The sequence below is a fragment of the Bidens hawaiensis genome, unplaced genomic scaffold, assembly GCF_021521415.1.
Source record: "Bidens hawaiensis isolate Kalapana, Puna unplaced genomic scaffold, B.hawaiensis_p1.1 tig00001961_1, whole genome shotgun sequence".
Classification (NCBI taxonomy): domain Eukaryota; kingdom Viridiplantae; phylum Streptophyta; class Magnoliopsida; order Asterales; family Asteraceae; genus Bidens; species Bidens hawaiensis.
The window spans coordinates 1,885,415-1,906,152 of NW_027491109.1; the positions used below are offsets into that span (position 1 = coordinate 1,885,415).

The window sequence follows — 20,738 nt, forward strand, 5'->3', positions numbered from 1 at the left end:
TTCCTTTTGTTAGCCTTTACTTTTAGCACAATTAGTTAGCCCAAACTCTCAATTGAATAAGCTCAGTTGTCAATCCAGCCCATTTATTTTACGTTAATCCATTGGATCTTGGTTTGTAACGAATAACGATGATGAAGATTTATACTGTGTTTAATCACTAAGGTCTGTTTATTTATATATCTTAGTCAATTCGTATCATTCAAACTCTTCATCATCTTGAAACGTAGCCAAATTTAATTATTTTATTTTATAACAAGACCAATACATTTATAGTTTAATTAACATCCAATAACATGTTTAATGTATTGATCACAAAACTCGATGTTAATGATCTATTTTAAGTAATTTATATATCGGATGTTTCAAACTTGCAATTAGGATTTTCTTTATTTGATAAAATTTAATAACCAAGGAACTCAAAATTCGATTTGATGAACTCATGGTGGAGTGAGGATAATTTAGTTGGTGAAAAAAACCAATGAAAGCCTATGGTAAACACTATGTTATAAACACATGCGCAATACTAGTGACTTAGTGAGAATTTGAAAATAATCAAGCATGTAAATTAGAGACTTTCCTAGCTTTTACGGTCTCGTTGAACTTAAAATTCGAAGTTTAAAAAAGATGGTGCAATACTATGTTATTATTGTACGTTATTCTACCTCATCAAATATTTAAATATTAATGGTTACACTATTAGAGTATAATTGTTGGGTTACTTTAGCTGGTTAGTCTATATGTCTTCTTAGTTTAACAAAGTTAGCCCATGTATAAGTTTTTAGTTCATTAATTCACGTGATGCGAAATTGGATAATATCGAAATCTTACGATTCTATGGTCAAGATGAGGATTTTATGTCTGTAAAAAATCATATGAAAGTTCAACACATTTTGAACTAATTGAAGTCAACCCATATCAAATTGGATCAAGATCTTATGATCCTACGTTCAAGACCAAAGTCCTATGCAAGATCATATGCTTGTAGAGAGATAACACGAAGGTTCTAACATGTTTTTACTGAATAAGATGGTAAAATTGTAAGATAGTAGGATGTGGACCATAGTTGGTGAACTGGACAAGAGGTTGTGTAATAGAGACATAAGGTTGTGTTCTTGTGGAACAACATTGGTCTAGATGATGGTTCCCAATGTGGGTCCGAATAATGGATTCGGACTTGGGGTTTGTCCGGAAAGTAACAAACACAATATAACTTAATATATATGTCTACGAATATAACTTAAAGAATTCGGTACCTTCCAACTACTACTATTAATATATTTGTTGCACCTATATGTTTATATAATATGATTTTCCTGAAAAATAAATTGTTCTTTTTATAAAAGGTTTAAGAAACCTAGCTAACCGAGTGATCTGTGATCATTCTTTTTTTGTTTTTAATAACTTTGTTTAATTCTACAAGTTTGAATTGTTCAGACTTGCAATCCACTTAATTCATGGGTCCATGAAAGCTACTTCAGTCCCAAATTTAATACAATTCAATTGATTGTAGTTTTGACCCTGGAAAACTGGTTGGTCAAGTTCATTAAAAAAAATTTCAAACGAAAGCTAAAATAAAGTGAATTGTCAAATTTAAATTATATATACATTCTTATATTTAGTTCTATCAGAGTATAATTTAAATTTTGTTATCAACATAAATTATATGATAAAAATTTTCTTCATTTACTTTTTCTAAAAGTTCTTGTTAGTTGACAAGTTAGCCTGATCAATTTATAAATTTCACTGTAAATTTTATTCAATAAATTGTTTATTTCTATAAAACTATTTGTCACAATTATTAAAAAAAATTGGGGCCTTCCAACTACTACTACCCTTCTACAAATAATAAAGAACATTGATTACTTGCATAACTTCCTACCAAACCAAAAAAAAATTAAAGGTGAAGAATTAACAAATGCTAGAAACAAATGATCAAGAGAACAAAGCTCCCTAGTTCAATTTTCTTTTCCAACCAAGATCTTCTGTTTTTGCTGAAATTAAGGTTTTGGAGTTATGGGATATTTAAAGGATCCAAAAACATGGATTCCAAATATTTTTCCTAAGAATTGCTCTCAGAACATATGCACCATATACTGCCCAAAATGGTGTAAATACATCATCCTCCCTCCTCCGCCTCCACCGCCACTAGTAATCGGTGATATAGGCGGTACCACCACCCTCTCACCCGTGGTGGTAGTGATCATTACTCTCATAGGAAGTATTTTCCTAGTGATGGCTTACTACTTTATGATCTATATATGTTGTTCAAGAAACAATCAGTCATCATCTATGATGTTAACAAGAGAGGTTAGTTATGATCTTGAAACTCATGAACCCGAAGGACTGGAAGCAAGAGTGGATGTTCATGATCAAGACAATGATCATTTGAATTATGTGCCGTGGCTTGTTATGGGTAAAGGTTTGGATGAAGAGATTATTAAGTCGATAACGGTTTGTAAGTACAAGAAAGAAGATGGTTTGTTTACATGCACGGATTGTTCGGTTTGTTTAGGGGAGTTTCAAGAAGATGAGAGTATTAAGATTTTGCCAAAGTGTAGTCATGTGTTTCATGTTTATTGTATTGATACTTGGCTTAAAACGCACTTGAATTGCCCGCTATGTAGAGCGAATGTGTGTTGTGATGTTAAATCATCACAGCCTGTCTCACCACCACCGTTGCAGCTGCCAGTGATGACGGCTGAATCGAACACAAGAAATGACTCGACAAACTTGGGGTGATTTCGAATAGTCGAGGAATGCTTTGGAGGGAAACATTAAACTTTGTTCATGTGAGCCATTTTGGTGTGACAAGATCATATTCAAGTTGTAGATATTGATTTATTTTTTTTTAAATAGGTAGTTTGGAAATACATGTTTGTATTGTTTTTTTTTAAGTATTTCGCAAATATTTCTTTGGAGCCGAGGTTTATTTGTAAGCAATCTTTCTTTCTTCTAGGATAGAGGTAGAGTTTGTCTACATCTTATCATTCATGTAACCCAACAATAGCTATGCAATGGATAAAATTTATGGCAGTTGTATCTTCACAGTTCACATAGTTCTTCGTGCCTAGGGGTTTAAACAATCCCATCCGTGGCCGCACCTGACAACGCTCGAGCTCGGCTCATTTAACTAATGAATTTTATCTAAGTGGAAAAAGTGAATGAATTTTATCACCAAAAGTCAAGGGTGACTGGTTGGTTAAATACTCTATACCTATTGTTTCAAGTAGTTCATGCAATAAGTATTATACTATAATGTTGAATTTTGTATATTTAGGTAGTAACATAGCATTCACTCTAAATGCTCAAAATGAGATGTGTGACATGCTCAAAATGTACTAGGATCATTTTAAAGGGTGAATTAAAAACAAGAGGATGGTGATGGCATTCTAGCATTTTAGGCATTTTTAGCCCCTCTCTTAAGTGGTAATTTGGTAAATAAACATGCAGGCATGCAGCCACTTTTATTATTTGGAATCAGTGGCTTCCTCTTCAATAAGTCCAAGAATCTGGTGGACTGCATTTGCTGGTTGCTAGTTGCTATCTCATATTCTCATCTGCTAAATTTAGCCAGCATTCTTCTTATACCTTCACTATAAACGCGGCTGGCTAGAAATACTTGTATATCATGCATTTATGTTACAAAGGAGTCAACAATAAAACACACTTATTGTAGGTGGTGAAATGAACGAATTGTTTGACGGGTTAAATAAGTTCAGGGCACAATAGTACGCTTTTAGCGAAGGCTAAAACAGGTCAAAACTAAAGCTAAAAAACTATGCAACAAAGGGTTGTACCATTTAAAGCTATCTTTACATAAAGTACTTGTACATACCTTCAGACCGATGGCGTATCGAGAAGTGACACAATTGCAAGATTCAAGGTGAGTTAGCCGCTTTCGCAATAGGATCTGGAGATTGGCATGTGTTTGGACCAAATTGACTTCAATATCAATCATTGATGGCTTACTATTTGAAGTGTAAATCCCAATCAAAACATACCTAGTGTTTTCAATTCATAAGTACAAAATTTGCTATCCTGAGCTAACTGGTTAACCCACTTAATCAACTTAGTTAAGTTAGTTAAACATTCATAAAACTACCCCCTTGTTACTAAAACATGTCTAAAAACTACTAACTGTGATCAGCCAGCAACAGTTTTCAACACCAGCCTCCACACACAAATCTGACTTCATCTGTACCATTAATTTGGTAATGGATTCAACCGATTTGATGAGGTCTTTCTAGAATTCAGGTGCATTTAACCAAAAATAAAAATAATAAAAATCCTCTAAATCCCAAACTTAAAATCAAGTTTAACATCCAATTTGAATCAAGTCAAACTTTTAACCATAAAAAGTCAACAAAGGCAAAGAACTGAAATAAGATAAGCCATAACAAACTACTGCAAGGTAAAAGGGCTAGTCAATATCATGACCATCAATCCAGTCACCATAAATCCCGTTAATCTTTTTAGGAACCTTCCATGCGTTCCTGCTCGGGATAGGTCCCTGCACTGCACTTGTCACCTGTCTGGACCGACCTGCATTAGCAGGAGCTGCTGCTGTGACAGCAGAAGCTAAGAGTGGCTTGTATGCTGCTGGGAGGCTCGGAATCACGGCCCGTTGGTTGTTAAGGTTAGCCTCGCTCTCACTCGGTTCTATACCGCCAGATATTCGCAGATCTGCCAAAAAGAAGCACTGGTTTCAACATAACCAAATATGAACTAATGAAATGTTCTGTATCATTTGTCAAACTTGCATAAGCTAAAATGATAATTTGCTAGACATTGCATGGTCAAAAACTCAAAAGTATGACAAGACTATCCTCTATGGTGGGGGGCATCGAAGCCCCTCCACAATGCCACGTCAGCGCCACGTAAGCACCGGGGGCATCGAAGCCCCAACCAATAATGCCCCGCTGTGGTTTAAAGCACATTGGTGCCCCTATTTTATATATATATATATATATATATATACACACATATATATATATAGTTATATACATATATATATGTATGTGTGTGTGAGAGATGGAGCCCATTGGCGGCCATCATGTGAAGCCCCCACCTTCCGCGCCCCCTCCCGGCAGTGTTTCGCGCCCTCTGCGCCCCAAGGCAGCCCCCAGGGGCGCCCATAGAAGGACGTCTAACTGTGAGAGCAACCAATTCATGATCATATAAAAGCTATTCAGATTTAATTGTGTCATTATTTATATGAATTTATTAGACTTTAAATGTCACACTTCTATTTCCTAGATTCGTTGTTAACATTGATATGCATTGACTTTGAGCAAGGGAGTATCTAAGTCGATTAGTTGAATTCCCAGTTACAAGAGCATTAAGAATAACTGCAGTTTGCAAACAAATTAACAATCATAGTATCTAAATCTTAATCAAGAACTCAAGATAGAAATTTAAACTATTCACGGTAGACAAGTATTATTGGGAAATAATCGAGTCAATTAAAGATTATTAGTTTATACCTGCTTCCCCATGAGCAAAATGGCACTTGCTTCCATAATTGCAAAAACCATTTAGTTGCCACTTTCTACAAATCTTCGTTTTATAAGACAACGGCCTCACAGTCCCACTAGACACTGTTTGTACTACCAGCGGCTGCATTGCTGTTCCATCCGCTAGTGGGTGTGGCGGCGTTGCTAGCGCCAATGGTGCTGCCGCACCAGTTGCTGCTCCCCACGAATACACACCAGGAGATCCAGGAACCAGAACTACTGCCAAACTTTCTCGGGTTGTGACTCTCTCGTCATGAATATAAATGCAGTTATCCCCATAAGGACAGCCCGCTGCAGAGTTGAATAGCTTGCAGTGTGGGACTTTGGATGGTCTATCAAATGTACCATCATCTACCATCACAAAGCTAGAGGACCCAGATTTCAGAATTTGAGATGGTTCACTTACCAAAGCCTCGTACCCACCGTAGGCTGGATTAGGAGTAGCAGCACCAGATCCCTTCCTATAATAATCCTGGTTATTAGCTTTATCTCCCCCGAAGATGTGAACCATACTACCACCATTTTGATGATTGCTCATTTTGGTGGCGGCGGAAACCCTCGAGAGGTCTTTTTTAAAGTTTTACGCTAAAGAAGTAGGTAAAACCCTAGAAAACACGGATATATATAGGTGGTACAGCTCCAAAAATGACGGCGTAGAATTGATTTGTTTCTCACCATAATAAAAAGGTCTCAGATCGGTTAAAAGATAGGATTTAGGCTTATATATTTGATTAATCATTTGGATTAATGCAAAAACAAAATCCAAACATTCAAGTATTACTTGCGCTATAATGTAGAATTAAGACGGGTACAGATAAATGTACAATGTGTGATGCAAATCGAGAAAATGAAAATTTATAGTATCACTAACATTTGATTGTAGATACACCCCCAAGAAAAGATATACTAAAAATAATAATATCGTTGTAACTGGAAAAGATCCAGATAGCATAATTCACTTTAAAGAACGAAGAGCATTTATTATAATATCACACAGGAAAAAGAGATGAAAATAGTTGTAATCTAATGATTTTAATGTTTTACAGCTAGATTAAAGAACTATAGTAGTAAAGACAGCGAGAAAAAAGAAATTAACAAAGAAAACAGCTAATATAGAATGTTTGTGGTAAAAGTAAAACTAACACAAAATCTCAAATTAGACCCAAAAGTTAAAATTTGGAACATATATCGCCTGAATCCATAGTTAGGAAAAGCCCTCGCTTTAGCGCCTAGGCCCATTTTCCAGGTGTGGCCCAACATATGCGCTTCTAGTTTCAAGGCCCTCGCCGCTTGAGGTTGACTATGCCTCTATTGATAGTGATGATGGATTAAGAACAATGATCATCTGAACTGTTACTATTTATTAGTTTTTGAACTTTTTGTTTTCATGTTTTGAGCATTTTGGCATTTGAACTTTTGGTACTTTTCTTTGAACATTTTGTTATTCAAGTTTTGGAATTACATTTGAATCTCGACTCTTTTAGAGCTTTTGGTACTAATTAGTAGATACTAAATGTAATATAATAGCTTTTGTTTATTATTTTAGTGTGGTTTTATTTTTTCTTAGGCACCCACTTTTTTGCGCTTTGCACCTAGGCCCTAGGCAAAGTCTATGCACCTCGAGTGCGTCTAGAGTCTTTATTAACTATGACCGTATCAAGGAGTTTATCAGCATGTTGCCATTTTACATGAAAAGAGTGAGAAAGTGCAAATGTCGTAATTAAGAACCACTGAACCAGAGGATTGCAGATTACATGTTAACTAAAGACTAATACCAGTTGAATTCAGGAAGACTTGACATTGTTACTGGTAACATATTTGACAGTTCATCATTAACTAATTTTTTTATGTTAAAGCTTTATAACACCATATCTGAACCCCTAAACAAGAAAGCATACACTCCTTCCTATCTCACAAGGCTCGTCATAACAATGCCTAAAGATTCTACAAAAGTCTAGAACCAAACCCTTTCAAGGGACTGTGGATTCAGAAATATGTAAATAGATGGAGAGCCAGTAGTATCTTTAGTTATAAAGTTTAATCCCGACACAAAAACGTTACTGCAATAAAGAAACAATACAGCCCGTTACAAAATCCATAGCAGATACTGATAAAAACAGCAGACGCGTGTAAAATAACCACACTTCAAAGAACTAAAGGCATATATTAAATAGGAATATCATCCAAAAAAACAGTTATTATCATCTAATGAGTTTGGTAAAACAGTTAGATAAGATGTTAGCAGTCAGCAGTTAGTTATAACTGATTCAGTTAATCTGGTAACTGTAAATAATCACTGATGTGTTTACATTTAAATACAATTCTGAATCATATTGACAGTTTACAGAGTATTAACCCTAAAATTAGAAATATTAGCAGTTTTTACTAGGAGGATCGATCTAACAGAAATAATAATAAACAAATCAATTATTATTATTATTATCAGCAGTAGTAGACAGTGTATGATAAATTAGAAGAAGAGATCATAATAATATAATATACCTCAGTTTCAGTCCAGTAAACTTTAAACTTTGTTGACATTAACTCATACTCCAAACATCTTTGCCGTCTGCCGCAGACAGCCACCACGGCGGCGGCCTTCCGTCATCTTCGCCGCCGGCGGTTTGCTCGACCTGCATATTGCTGTTTTATCTGAGTCCATTGTAAAACAAACATAACTACTAGAGATAGGAGTGATAAGAAGCTCGAAGCAAGCAAAGTGTTATTGCCGAGACCGACCCTCCATTAAAAGTTTTGCTACCTAGTCCGAAGCTCGATCCTTGTATAAGAAATCGTAACGAGTCTAGTGTATTTTTAAGCTCCAACTCTTTTGAACTACATGGTCTCGAGCCGAGTGTGAGATCTAAAAAGTTTTTTTTAAGATGTTTAAAAACGTATATAAAATAACCGATACATAATAAATGAGTCGAGCTTAAACCAACGACTCATGAGCCGAGTGAAGCTTGGGCTTGGCTACACCCTTGAATAAAACATACATTAATTTTGATTAAAAAAATGACTAATTTACCTAAATCATAATGGTATCGTGTTACACTTTTGAGTTTTGACTATCATTTTTAAAATCTACGATTGTTAATTTATACGTAACACGTTTAATATTTGAAACTAACAAACTGTAACTTTTTGTTATTTTTTTATACAACCATATGCACATTTAGTTACTTGAATTCCACTCTCTATATTCTCTATTCCATTTTTATTATGTCAATGATCATTCTAACTACAGCTAAATTATTTTACGTCTCATTTCAACTTCATATTAACTCGTCTTTAAAGCCAATACTTTGACCTTGCTTCCTAATCAAATTAATTCCATGAAAAGGTTGAATCGGATTTTCCAAAGTGACTTTTGTTGTCAGCTGCTCCTAACCTTCCACTCATCCACATAAAGCATGCATCCTTTGTCCATAAGAATCAAATATGGCCTCAGTTTCGTCCTACGCACATGTCTGACACATTGATGGGACACATGGCTGAAGTTCTTATGACATGTTTGTTACCATATCTCTTTGACGTGTTTGCTCCCATCTTTTTTACGTGTTATACAATATACATGTCATTTGATAAGAAGAAATCGTCACATAAGTCGTATGAAACTTATAAAATAATAATATTTTTTCTCACTAACAAAGAAAAAGACCGATATACCCTTTCTAAACGATAATCTTGTATTAAGTGAGCAACACCTTCAAACAACCAAGACAACGTGTCACAATCCACATCCCGTCATTCACCAAGCATACTCACCAACGGCCACCATAACACATTCCCACTTTTAGCAAAAACTATTATTTTATTATTTTTTATTAAACCCTGACACTCACTAGTGCGGCGGAATCCGTATATTTTCCAAAAGAATATGCCACGTGGACTCCCCAACCTCTTAACCATAGTTTAACCCCATCCACCAAAATCAACCCACCTTCTCAAACCCCTATAAATACACACACTCACTCCGTTAACTTCAAAACCAAAACCTCTGTTGTTGTTATGACTTATGAGTATTTGCATTAGTGAAATCAAAGGTTAAATGACGACGAAGCGATTCAGTGTAGGCTATGCACTGTTACTGAAGAAACAAAAGAGTTTTATTCAGGACTCGTTGGTCAATTTAGCCAACCAACGCGGTATCGATCTCGTTCAAATCGATACTGATAAGCCCTTACTGGATCAAGGCCCCTTCGATTGCGTGCTGCACAAGTTACACGGTCAGGAGTGGCGCCAACAGCTCCGTCAGTACTCCGTTTCTAACCCTAACGCCGTTGTTATTGATTTACCCGATCAAATTGAACGCTTACACAATCGGATTTCAATGCTGGATGTTGTTGAAGAAATTGAAGTCATTGAGGATTTAAAAGACGGTGAAACGGCGTCGTTTGGGATTCCGAAGCAGGTTGCGGTGTACGAACCGGAGAAATTGAAAGAAAACGGTGTGAATTTGAATATGAATTTGAAGTTTCCGGTGATTGCGAAGCCGTTGGTGGCGGACGGGAGTGCGAAATCGCATAAGATGTTATTGGTTTTCGATACCGAGGGGTTCGAAACGCTTAAAAGCCCGACGGTGGTGCAGGAGTTTGTGAACCATGGTGGAGTGATTTTCAAGGTGTATGTGGTTGGGAAGTATGTGAAATGTGTGAAGCGGAAGTCGTTGCCCGATATTAGTGAGGAGAAGTTGAGGGGTTTGAGTGGTTCGTTGTCGTTTTCGCAGGTGTCGAATGTGACGTCGGATGAGAGGAGTGATGATAGGTATTATAAGATGTTGGATTTGGAATTGGAGGATGTTGTTATGCCGCCGATGAGTTTGGTGATTAATATCGCGAGTGGGCTGCGGAAGGCGATGAAGCTGCATCTTTTTAATTTTGATATGATTAGGGATGTTAAGGTTGGGAATAGGTACTTGGTTATTGATATTAACTATTTCCCGGGGTATGCGAAGATGCCGGGTTATGAGTCGGTGTTGACGGATTTCTTTTGGGATGTGTTGAACAAGAAAGAGGCTAGATTGTTTAACTGTGAAAAAGAAATGATGAAATTGGTGGATAGTAGTAATAATAACAGTAATAATAATAATAATGGTGGATTTGGTGAGGATACAGTGTGTCATGATGTTTCATCTGGTTAGAAGAAAGGCGAACCCGAAAGGAGGGTCTGATAGCGCGTGTGGGGATGGAATATCGCGGTCAGGTTTGCTTAAACGAAAGCAGATTCTTGATCGTTGGTCGAAGGGAGTCATTGCTGTTGGTACAAAGGGTTTTGAATAGGGCTCTTTACTTTCGCTTTCGCCCCTGATGGCGAATTACTTTGGAGACAGGTGATTTTCGGTTTCTCCTAAAGTCTGTAGGAAGGTATAAGTTTTTTATATAGGGCATATTATATTCCATGGTTTCGGTTAGACAGCTTTTGATCAATGAATTTTGTTGCATTTTGAATGATGATAGATTGTTATTTTGCCCCATACTGTAGTGTGTTTGTTCAATTCATTTCTGTTGTTTGTAACTGATGGGCTTATGTTAGGTATTGGTTTGTGATTGTCTTTGTAATCTGACAGCATAGTTGTCATGTGAATACTCAGACAGATCAGGTTGGAGACAATGAGACAGACAGTACACATAGCCTGTTATGTTTTTTCTGTTTACATGCATATGTTGCAGTATGCTTTGTTATGCTATGAGTATGGTTGTTAATTGTTAGCCATTGATTGTGTTAGTGTTGGACTTGATAGATGGGTTTGCGATCGGACTGTTTATGACCGCATTATTGCGACGTTTTTCGACCCCTTGTCTCTTACAAACTTGCCATGGTATATTGCAGGCCATTTATGCAATCGTTGTGCGCCCAATATTTTTTTTTATATTTTTCGTTTAAGCCATTTTCTGTTTTAAATCTTCTTTGTATTTTTAAAATTTAAGCATTTATCGAAATTTCAAAATTATATAAAACATTCCATTTAAAATTACAAATTAAAATGTCAGATACCCAAGTTATGACTCACATAATAAATATACAAACATTCGAGAGTGTCTATAGCCTAACTCGATTATTGGACATTTGAGACAAGCTCGATATGATTTCCATCTAGTATATGTTCATCCTTCACCTTCTCAAATCTTACTACCGTGACTTCGTTAAGCATAAACAAATATGATTTCCATCTAGTATAAGTTAGTCCTTCACCTGCTCAAACATTGTACCTTGCAGCCCATTAATTAGATCAAGATCAACAATCACAGGCAAAACATAAACAAACTAGTCTATAAAGTGGCAAAATAACAAATATGAAACAACTTTCTAGTCGATATCAGGTGATGGTGATTTTTGAAGAAATGGGTCACACATTTTTGAAATTGTTGGTAGTGATGTATGAATATTGGTAGATGATGCATGAAAATTCAGTGACACTTGTTCATGAAATTGAGCAGAAGTGAAGGGGTTAGTTAATCAAATTATTAATCCAGTTGCTAGTGATCGTTGGACCAATAAAAAACAGTCAGAAAATAGAATGATGGTCATTTGGGCGCTAGTGAAATGACGAGGATGGCTAGCACTACTTTCATTCGGTTGTAATGGTGTTTGGCAGCACCATTGCTTGCGTGAATTTGATTAGCACCCTAATTATTGTTAACCACATTAACTTTTCAAAGACACAAAAATTTTCAATCCTTACCCATTAACTTTCAGAGTAACAAAATTTACTTCCATGCTACTCCTGCTAAATACTATTTAAACCAAGCGTGATAACTCTTTTACATTTGTCATTTGTTGTAAAAAATTTTCCATAGCATAATTACCAAAATTAGTTAGTCTAATACAATCACTACCTAAAAATAATTAATTATTCAAATACTTTCTCCGTCCCATTTTAAATGTCCATTTTTTCATTTTTGGTTGTTCTAATTTAAGTATTATTTCTATACATATAGATTCAATTTCCAATTGTGCCCTTAGTCCCTTACTAGATGTATCATTTTACAAAACAAGTGAGCATAACTTAAAGAACATTATTGTCATTTTACAGCTCATAAAATAAAGTGATTAAAAATTTCTTAATTTGTGTGTTTTGGATTCAATGACATTTAAAATGGGACGGTTGGAGTAACAACATTTTATTATTCACATTATTTAATTTCAAAAATAAAAAACAATTGATTAAACGGATATAGTCAACAATATACACAGCAATGTCAATTGTCAACACACTAAGACCATGTTTACTGGTCACGTTGTGGCCTGAGTTGTGGGTGAAAACGCCGACCCCCTTGCGTTATGTTAAATTTTTTTTGTTGGTGCGTTGTATACAAAACGCACAGGAATGACACACAAATCAAAAAATGACCGTTTATGGAGGGATGGATGTTGGAGGAGGAGGTGGTTTCGTGGTGGTGTAGCCATTGACGGTGGCCGGAGTTTATGTTTTTCGGCAATTTTTCTGGTGAGTTGATCACATGGATGGAAGGGATGGATGTTGGATGGAAGGGATGGATTGATTTTTGGTGTTGATGGAAGGGATGGACATATTTTCCGGCAGTTTATTCCGGTGGGTTATAGAGATAGAAGATGATGATGATTATTACTCGCTGCTGCTATTCTTCATTCTATGGCATATGGCAGCAATATTATTATTATTATTAATTATTATTTAAAATAATAATAGTGATTGGGCGTCACGTGGCACATATCCCATAGGGGTGGAGAGTTATGACTAAACCATAACTTGCGTATAATGTCTGGGAGTGTAAATGGTCAAATAATAATAATAATTAGCACCCAATATAATAATCTATTCCAACTCATCACCACCATAAACACCAATTAACGTATTAGGGTTTCTACTTCTTCTCTATAAAACCCACCAATTTCTCACCTGAAACCCTCAAATTGGTCAAACAAAAACGCAATTAGATGGATCAAGAACCAACTTTAATGCAAACCCAGGATTATAATGTAGAACTGAAAGTTAATTCATCATCATCATCGTCAAAGTTTCCGTTAACATTTTGGGAAATTGGGTGTGCATTTGGTGTTGTATTGAGTTTTGCTGTTGGTCTATTCGGAGTTTATCTTACCCTGCCGGAAGCTGATTACAGCTTTCTTAAGCTTCCAACAACACCTGAAGATCTTCATATTCTTAGGTAATTACTAATTGTTATTATTATTATTATTATTTGTAATTTTGTTGTATGTATGCTTAAGTTTTAAGAAACTGGATCTGTTATGTGTTACAAGTTCTGGATTTTATTTATTTTTGATTGAATTTAAAACTGTTTATTTAATTTGTAAGTTTAAGTTTGTGTAATAAAATAAGAGGAGAAAAACACATAACCAAGAATAAAGTTAGCCTTCATTGAGCAAAATCTAATGTACAAAAACATATTCATGGAATTGAATCAACAATAAAGTTACACCATTATGGTATTTTCTTTTCATATATATATATATATATAGATAGATAGATAGTATTATCATTCTTACTACGTGCTACTACCAATGATACTATAGCTGAACTTTGATTTCCTTTTATATTGCTGCATACATATGTAGCCAAGAGCTGAGGGTCTCTCTGAAAGCCACCTCTCTATCCCATTGGATAGAGGTACGGTGTGCCTACATCCCACCCTTCCCAGACCCTACTTATAGCTTTGCTATTGGTGGGACTCCACTGGGTATGATTGATTTGATTTGATTTGAATCAACAACTATTCTAAACATTAGTGTTGTAAAAGAGCTATGCTCGAGCTCTCAAGCTCCTTTTCTAAAGCTCGAGTCATCGTTTCAAGCTCGAGCTTAACGGGCCTAAGTTTGGCTCGAGCTTGTTTGTAGTACCTTAAATGAGCCAAAGCTCAAGCTCGGCCGTGCAATGTGAATTTGTATGTGGAAATCCAAAAGAGTTAAAAACTTAAAAAATCACAAGGCTTGTTAAGGGTTGACAAGCCTAACGATCTTCCCATACTAGGCTCGAGCTCCATAACATAACGAGCTTTATTTGAGGATCGGGATCGGCTCGGATCGTTTCGAGCTTTTAATTGATCCGTTCTCGAGTAGCTCGCAAGAGGCTTAGCTTGTTTACACCCCTACTAAATATATGCTTTTGTATCTTGTATTTTATATATTTTTAATCTTGTAATTCAGTTTTTTGTAAATGTTATTTTGAAAAGGCCTAGCTTAATTTATATTCTGTATTTAATCTTGTAATTCATATTCTTGACTTTCTTAGAGACAATCTTGAGAGATATACAAGTGACTATACTATCCAAGTCTTGGTGGGATATTGCACGGTTTACATATTCATGCAAACGTTTATGATCCCGGGAACTGTTTTCATGTCACTACTCGCGGGGTCTCTCTTTGGGGTCTTGTGTAGCCCTCGTTGTCTTTGCTGCTACAGCTGGTGCATCGTCTTGCTACTTTTTATCTAATTTGATCGGCCGCCCCCTTATCTCGTCTCTGTGGCCCGATAAGTTGGTTTTTTTCCAAGCCCAGGTAAGGCCCAAATGCCCAACTCGTTAATTATTATTATTGTTATCCGTATTTGATGAAATGATGAATTTTGTGCGACAAGAGTTTCCCGACTAATCTGAAGGGAAAATTCTATAGGGTGGCAGTTAGACCTGCAATGCTATATGGAACAGATTGTTGGGCCATCAAGAAGGCACAAGTGCGGAAGATGGAGGTAGCAGAAATGAGAATGCTACGTTGGATGTGTGGGCACACAAGGCTAGACAGAATAAGAAACGTTGTGCTTCGCGAGAGATTAGGGGTGGCGAACATAGCAGACAAGATAAGAGAGTGGAGATTGAGATGGTTTGGACATGTAAAGAGAAGACAGACGACGAATCCTGTTAGATCCGTAGAAAACATTACTATATAGGGGAGGAGGGGTAGAGGACGACCGAAATTGACTTGGGATGAGAGGATTAGGCATGATTTGATAGACCTAAACCTCTCCGAGGACATGGTTGAGGATAGGAATTCGTGGAGAAGTAGAATTAAAGTTAAGGATTTTTAGAGAGAATTGAATACCTTAGGGCTTAGACTTAACTTATTTAGGTCACATACCATAATGGTATTTCCCTTACATATTTTATTATTATTATTATTATTATTAGCTTTTATATTGCGGTTAAACTGTGACCTTATTATTAATATTATTATAATTAGTAGTAGTTTTTTATATAACTGTTAAACTTTGATTTCCTTTTTTTTGCTTCATACACATGTTCTTAGAGCCGAGGGTCTCTCTGGAAGCCACCTCTTTATTCCTTTGGATAGAGGTACGGTGTGCCTACATCCCACCCTCCCCAGACCCTACCTATAGCTCTGCTATCGGTGGGATTTTACTGGGTATGATTGATTGATTGATTGATTGATGAATTTTGTTTTGGTTACTTAGGTGGCTAAAAGGCGAGAAGGGTTGTTGAATTAGATGCTGTTTTTAAGGTTGACACCGACACTACCTAATATGTTTATTAACGTTGCTTCGCCTATAGTTGACGTGCCATATCATATATTCTTGCTGGCAACTAGCATTGGGCTCATTCCAGCTGCTTACGTAACCGTCAGGGTATTGTTATAAAGTTTTCATTAGTTTCTTATTTTTTTTAGTTTTAGTTTTGTGGTTTAATGTTTATTTATAATTCGACAGGCGGAAATAACGCTTGGGGAATTACAATCAATTGGAGACTTATATGACATCACATCAATCAGAACCTTGTTTCTCATCGGGCTTGCGTCTGTCATCCCTACACTTATAAGCAAGAAAATACCATCATAGTAATTTGTTTCAAGATTTGATTATATTGTTTCTGACCCACCCCTATTGAGGTTTGGAATCTGTACAAAATTACAAGTCTACCCTCAATAACGACCTCGGGTTGAAATTTGGAGGTTCGTGCTGCGGGTGTTGGAGAGGAAAAAGGGTCCTGCACTATTGTTTACAACTTGTTCTCTTCTGTAGAAGGGCAAATTGGTAAAATGTAATTTAGTCTATGTTGGAAAATAGATTTGTCAATGTAAAGATTTAAGAAGTATATGGAAAAGAAAGGGGTGTGCACGGTTCGGTTCGGTTATTAGCATTGACCCAACATAATCGATCGGTTATCGGTACGGTTCGGTTAATTTCGGTTAATAACCAATCTCAAATTTGGGCTAAAATTTTGCTTAAAAATACATGAAAATGCATAACTATATAAATGAATGTATAAATATATGAAATTGAAATATTAGTACATGAAATGGATATAAATGCATGTAAATGATATTATTAAACTATTAATACATATAATACATGAAATAGAGGGAAAAAAAGCTTGAAAATATTAAAAAATGAAGAGTTCGGTTCGGTTATATCGGTTCGGTTTTGTCGGTTTTCGGATTGGTTTCGTTGGTTTTCGGTTCGGTTTTGGTTAACGATTCAGTTATTGCTCACCCCTAGAAAAGATTGATTCTTGCTATGATTTTATTTTGTGTAATGTGAGACTGGTACTGCTGAATGTTTAAGGTGTTTTAAAGATGTAAACTTCTATATATTGAATAGTAACTTATTATTTGGTATGCCATTGTTTGCTTTTGTATAACTGTCATGGTTCTTAGTGGCAACAAGTGATGCCTTTAAGGTTATTCATTATTCGAATCGGACTTGAAAACAAAACTTCAAACCAAACCAAACTGAGTTTGAATTACAAGATCGAATATCATTTTCTGTTTTTGAACCGACTTAACTACTGACTCAATTTTGTAATGCTCATCCCTAACCGACTTGAATATTCGAATTCAAATATATATTTCTATTTGTTTGTTTGTCTTGTAAAAATCCTTTTTATTTTCTCAGAACTAGAGTTAGATTTGTGTTAACCCTAATTCAAATAGATAAATTGGTTTTTAGTTTTGATTGAATTCACTTGTCCAAATTTAAGGAATCCATTTCGAATAACCCGAAAGATGAAAAACTAATTCGATGATATAACAAGAGCAAACATGGCGCATGAGGCTTCCGCATGTGTGGGTTCTGGTTTTCAGGACAAAAACATGGTAGACGCATGGCCTTATTAGATAAACATTAGTTAGTTTTAGAGACGTAAGTTTCAAAACCTTATTAGATAAACACTGATGCATAAAATTGTACAAAACTGTTTGGAATCATCTTGGACTAATTGTTATCATAAGACTAGGCATTATAGGCTAACGTTCATTGCTACATCAGCCTTTATCACCTTGAACATCACGCGACAGGTACTAAAAATGGCTGTTAAACATGAGGGTAGAGGTGCACAAAAAAACCGGGCCCGGACCCGACCCGGAACCGGTTCCTACTCGTACCCGATCCGCTGGTAGGACCAGGTATAGGATTTCTCCCCGAAACCATACCCGGAACCGGAACCGACCCGGAACCAGCAATACCCGGAAAAAATCCGAAAAAAACCCGGAAGAACCGGTCAAAACACGGTCAAATACCCGACTATACCCGGAACCGGTTCCTACCCAGTTTCAGGTTTAAATAATACCCGATTTTGTGCACCTCTACACGAGGGAACCACCCATTTAACGGGCATTAGAGAGAAGAGGGGTGGGCCCAATGTAAACCCCAATGCGTGATGGTAAAGGAAGAGTTAGATAAAACACATGATCTATGCGACTTGACATAATGTTATTACGCTTTTTATTTAAACCGGAACATATAATATAATCATTTTTCACTAAAAAAAGAAACTATGCATACTTTACAAACATTCAAAGATTAATTAAGTCTTGAATTTTGTGAATTTAAACGTAAGTCTGGAATTTTATTTTTTAAATGGTGTTTATTAATGAAAAAATTAGGTTAATGGGAAAGTAAAAAAAAAGGATTTTGGTTACTCAGGTATTGACAATAGCGGATTAGGAGATAATGGAATGATGATCAGTCTTTCACAATGGCGTATTAAACGTGGCAATGATTGGACCCTTAATCCGCTGATGTGAATAGCGGAATAGGAAATATGTTATGTTACCAGTTTACAAACCAAACGAACAAACTAACCCCACTAACCAAACTACTAACCTAACTAACTCCAACTAACCAAGCTTTGTTTGCTACCACCTTAATGTACCTGCCAAAGTGATAATGCATGCAAAGCTCCAGAGCAATGCTGTCGTCCTTCACACGTCAAAGTGATAATACGTGTCATACAAAAAGACATCGTATTCATTCACATGCAGCTAATATAATAAAAGCTGATAGATTCCTTCACATGCAATGTCGTTGTCTGCACAATTCAAATTCATTGTTCAAAGCTGTCATCCCTACAAAACCCGTGAATTATTGAATTGTGTGAGCAATAACATACCAAAAACCAAATTTAACTGAAAATCAAATTAATTAAAAATCAATTATCAGTTAATTTTTGTACTCCTAATTAACCGAACCGTGTCATTCATATGTCATATATTTATAGCTTTTTGGATCATTCATGTTTAGCCTAAATTTTAAATTTTGTTATTAACCTAAATTAACCAAACCAAAACCGAAAAATGACCCGAATAAACTGAACCGAAACCACCAATGAGTTAATTAATTTAGTGGAACTGTGCAGGCTCCTAAATGGATCCTTTCTTCTTTCCACATCTTGATCTTCATCTTCCAGGCAACATTAAATCAACATATTATCAGATGCTTGATTGATTTATTATTAACCTCCGTTTGTTAAAAGCTTTACACTTTACACCTCACAGATCAATTGCAGATTCATTCTGGTTCTGGAATACAATTAACTTCCTGTGTTGCGAGTTGTGCACACCAGGTGATCGATGAAATGCCTCTTCACTAATCACTAATAAATTCACTGTATATCACTAACACTACGTAATCTTCTAGTTGTTTCATGGAATATCAACTCCTGCTTCACCTGAGACTGGGTATCATATTGTCTGTTCTTGCTGGTATTACCTATTGCAAACACACGCCTGCATCGTTGTTTTCCGAGCTGGTATAAACTATAAACTATAAAGTTTGTTCCTTTTCATTAATCTTGATCATATTTAAGAATTGTAACTTATAAGATTTATATTTATGTTTTCAGTTTGGGAGCCATACATATATCACAGAAGCATATTTTCAGAAACATGATACTTTAATCGACCGAGTTTTCCAAGATTTTATATCGAGCGAGGTTTCTCATGCTTTCTGTGACAAAGAGAGTTTTATGCTGAAACTGTCGGTTACGCAGCGGCGGTTAGTTGGTGAAGGTTCTCACCGGCGGTTAACTTCGTCTGTTGAAATTGTATTCCAGCCAGAAGTTATATCTAAGTTCCATGCACACTCCTGTGAGGCTATAGTTATTGAGAGACTGCCATCTGGAGTGTTTGCTGATCCGTTTGAGCTACAACATCTTACTGAACGTGGTGATAAGTAAACGGGCATGTCCTTGAAGCAGTTTTATAGCATGGTTAGTTTATATTTTTTGAGTTATGTTGTTTTCATTGACTCTTTGCAGTGTTTAGTGGTGCTTCTGCATTTGGGGACACGGATTTAGAGTTGCCTACTGTACGGGCAAATCGATCTGTTGTTGAGGTTCATATGGATTTAAGCTCTGACTCATTGTCTAGAAACAAGAACGGTTGGGAGCTTAACATCGAGATTCCATTGCATGCACGCTATGCGGTATGCGAATGAATCAACAGTTGTTTGTTTTCTATTGGACCTTTGTCTTGTTTGACTTGTTTATATTTATTTCTGCAGCCACTGGGAAACCACGGTTACACAAGAGTTGAATTAGCGTCTCCTGACTTGTTTGTACATTGCATTGTTAAAGGGGACCCACTTAACCAAAGCTGTATATTTTCATCAACAAATGAGGGTGTTAGATCCAGTTCACCTGTTATCGTTTGGGAAGTACCTTCTGGAATTGTGGAACACACAAAAATCGTGTCTGTGGTCACTTTTATTTCGGCAGTTTTAGGTGCTTTATCAATTTTCATAGCATGTGTCTATTATTCAGAAATTTCAGTCTACAACGGTTCAGAACAATCTTAGTATGTTTAAGGTTTTTGTGTTATCCTGACTATGTTTGTTCGCTACTTAAACGGGATATTATATTGTTCTTTTGAACCTTTTATTCTACAAATATTGTCAGTAATTACATGCTGTCTTCATTGCAAGCACACAGCAACACCATATTATTTGGAACAACTTTTTGTTTATTACTTTTGGTTATGGACCTTCACATAATTAAA

General features: G+C 36.0%; 3 protein-coding genes and 2 pseudogenes across 4 annotated transcripts; 4 read left to right on the forward strand and 1 right to left on the reverse strand.

Annotated features, from left to right (window-relative positions):
- Positions 1-2,013: 2,013 nt before the first annotated feature.
- LOC143604736 (RING-H2 finger protein ATL52-like) lies at positions 2,014-2,739 on the forward strand. The gene has a single exon (XM_077081131.1). The coding sequence runs from the start codon at positions 2,014-2,016 to the stop codon at positions 2,737-2,739; it is 726 nt and encodes a 241-aa protein (XP_076937246.1).
- A 1,352-nt stretch (positions 2,740-4,091) lies between these two features.
- On the reverse strand, positions 4,092-6,829 carry LOC143603087 (zinc finger CCCH domain-containing protein 56-like). The gene is made up of 2 exons (XM_077080000.1): positions 5,484-6,829; positions 4,092-4,683 (listed from the first exon to the last, which is right to left on the reverse strand). The coding sequence occupies exons 1-2, from the start codon at positions 6,049-6,051 to the stop codon at positions 4,421-4,423; spliced, it is 831 nt and encodes a 276-aa protein (XP_076936115.1). The 5' UTR covers positions 6,052-6,829; the 3' UTR covers positions 4,092-4,420.
- A 2,720-nt stretch (positions 6,830-9,549) lies between these two features.
- Positions 9,550-11,037, forward strand: LOC143603096 (inositol-tetrakisphosphate 1-kinase 1 pseudogene; annotated as a pseudogene).
- A 2,300-nt stretch (positions 11,038-13,337) lies between these two features.
- On the forward strand, positions 13,338-16,563 carry LOC143603962 (putative membrane protein At4g09580; annotated as a pseudogene). Its single transcript, XR_013148195.1, has 4 exons — positions 13,338-13,663; positions 14,746-15,011; positions 15,922-16,092; positions 16,174-16,563. The product of XR_013148195.1 is annotated as a putative membrane protein At4g09580 (transcript).
- Positions 16,564-19,144: 2,581 nt separating this feature from the next.
- LOC143604010 (uncharacterized) lies at positions 19,145-20,657 on the forward strand. Its single transcript, XM_077080621.1, has 5 exons — positions 19,145-19,306; positions 19,381-19,492; positions 19,586-19,907; positions 20,000-20,166; positions 20,245-20,657. The coding sequence occupies exons 2-5, from the start codon at positions 19,388-19,390 to the stop codon at positions 20,536-20,538; spliced, it is 888 nt and encodes a 295-aa protein (XP_076936736.1). The 5' UTR covers positions 19,145-19,306; positions 19,381-19,387; the 3' UTR covers positions 20,539-20,657.
- The last annotated feature ends 81 nt before the right edge of the window (positions 20,658-20,738 follow it).

What these genes read in the sequence shown, in the direction of transcription:
- LOC143604736 (XM_077081131.1), top strand. Translation starts at nt 2,014, where the DNA reads ATGGGATATTTAAAGGATCCAAAAACATGGATTCCAAATATTTTTCCT.
- LOC143603087 (XM_077080000.1), bottom strand. Translation starts at nt 6,051, where the DNA reads ATGAGCAATCATCAAAATGGTGGTAGTATGGTTCACATCTTCGGGGGA. An exon ending in TTTTGCTCATGGGGAAGCAG is followed by an intron (nt 4,684 to 5,483) that starts GTATAAACTAAT and finishes TCTTTTTGGCAG; the next exon opens with ATCTGCGAATATCTGGCGGT.
- LOC143604010 (XM_077080621.1), top strand. Translation starts at nt 19,388, where the DNA reads ATGGAATATCAACTCCTGCTTCACCTGAGACTGGGTATCATATTGTCT. An exon ending in ACAACATCTTACTGAACGTG is followed by an intron (nt 19,908 to 19,999) that starts GTGATAAGTAAA and finishes GACTCTTTGCAG; the next exon opens with TGTTTAGTGGTGCTTCTGCA. An exon ending in CATTGCATGCACGCTATGCG is followed by an intron (nt 20,167 to 20,244) that starts GTATGCGAATGA and finishes TTATTTCTGCAG; the next exon opens with CCACTGGGAAACCACGGTTA.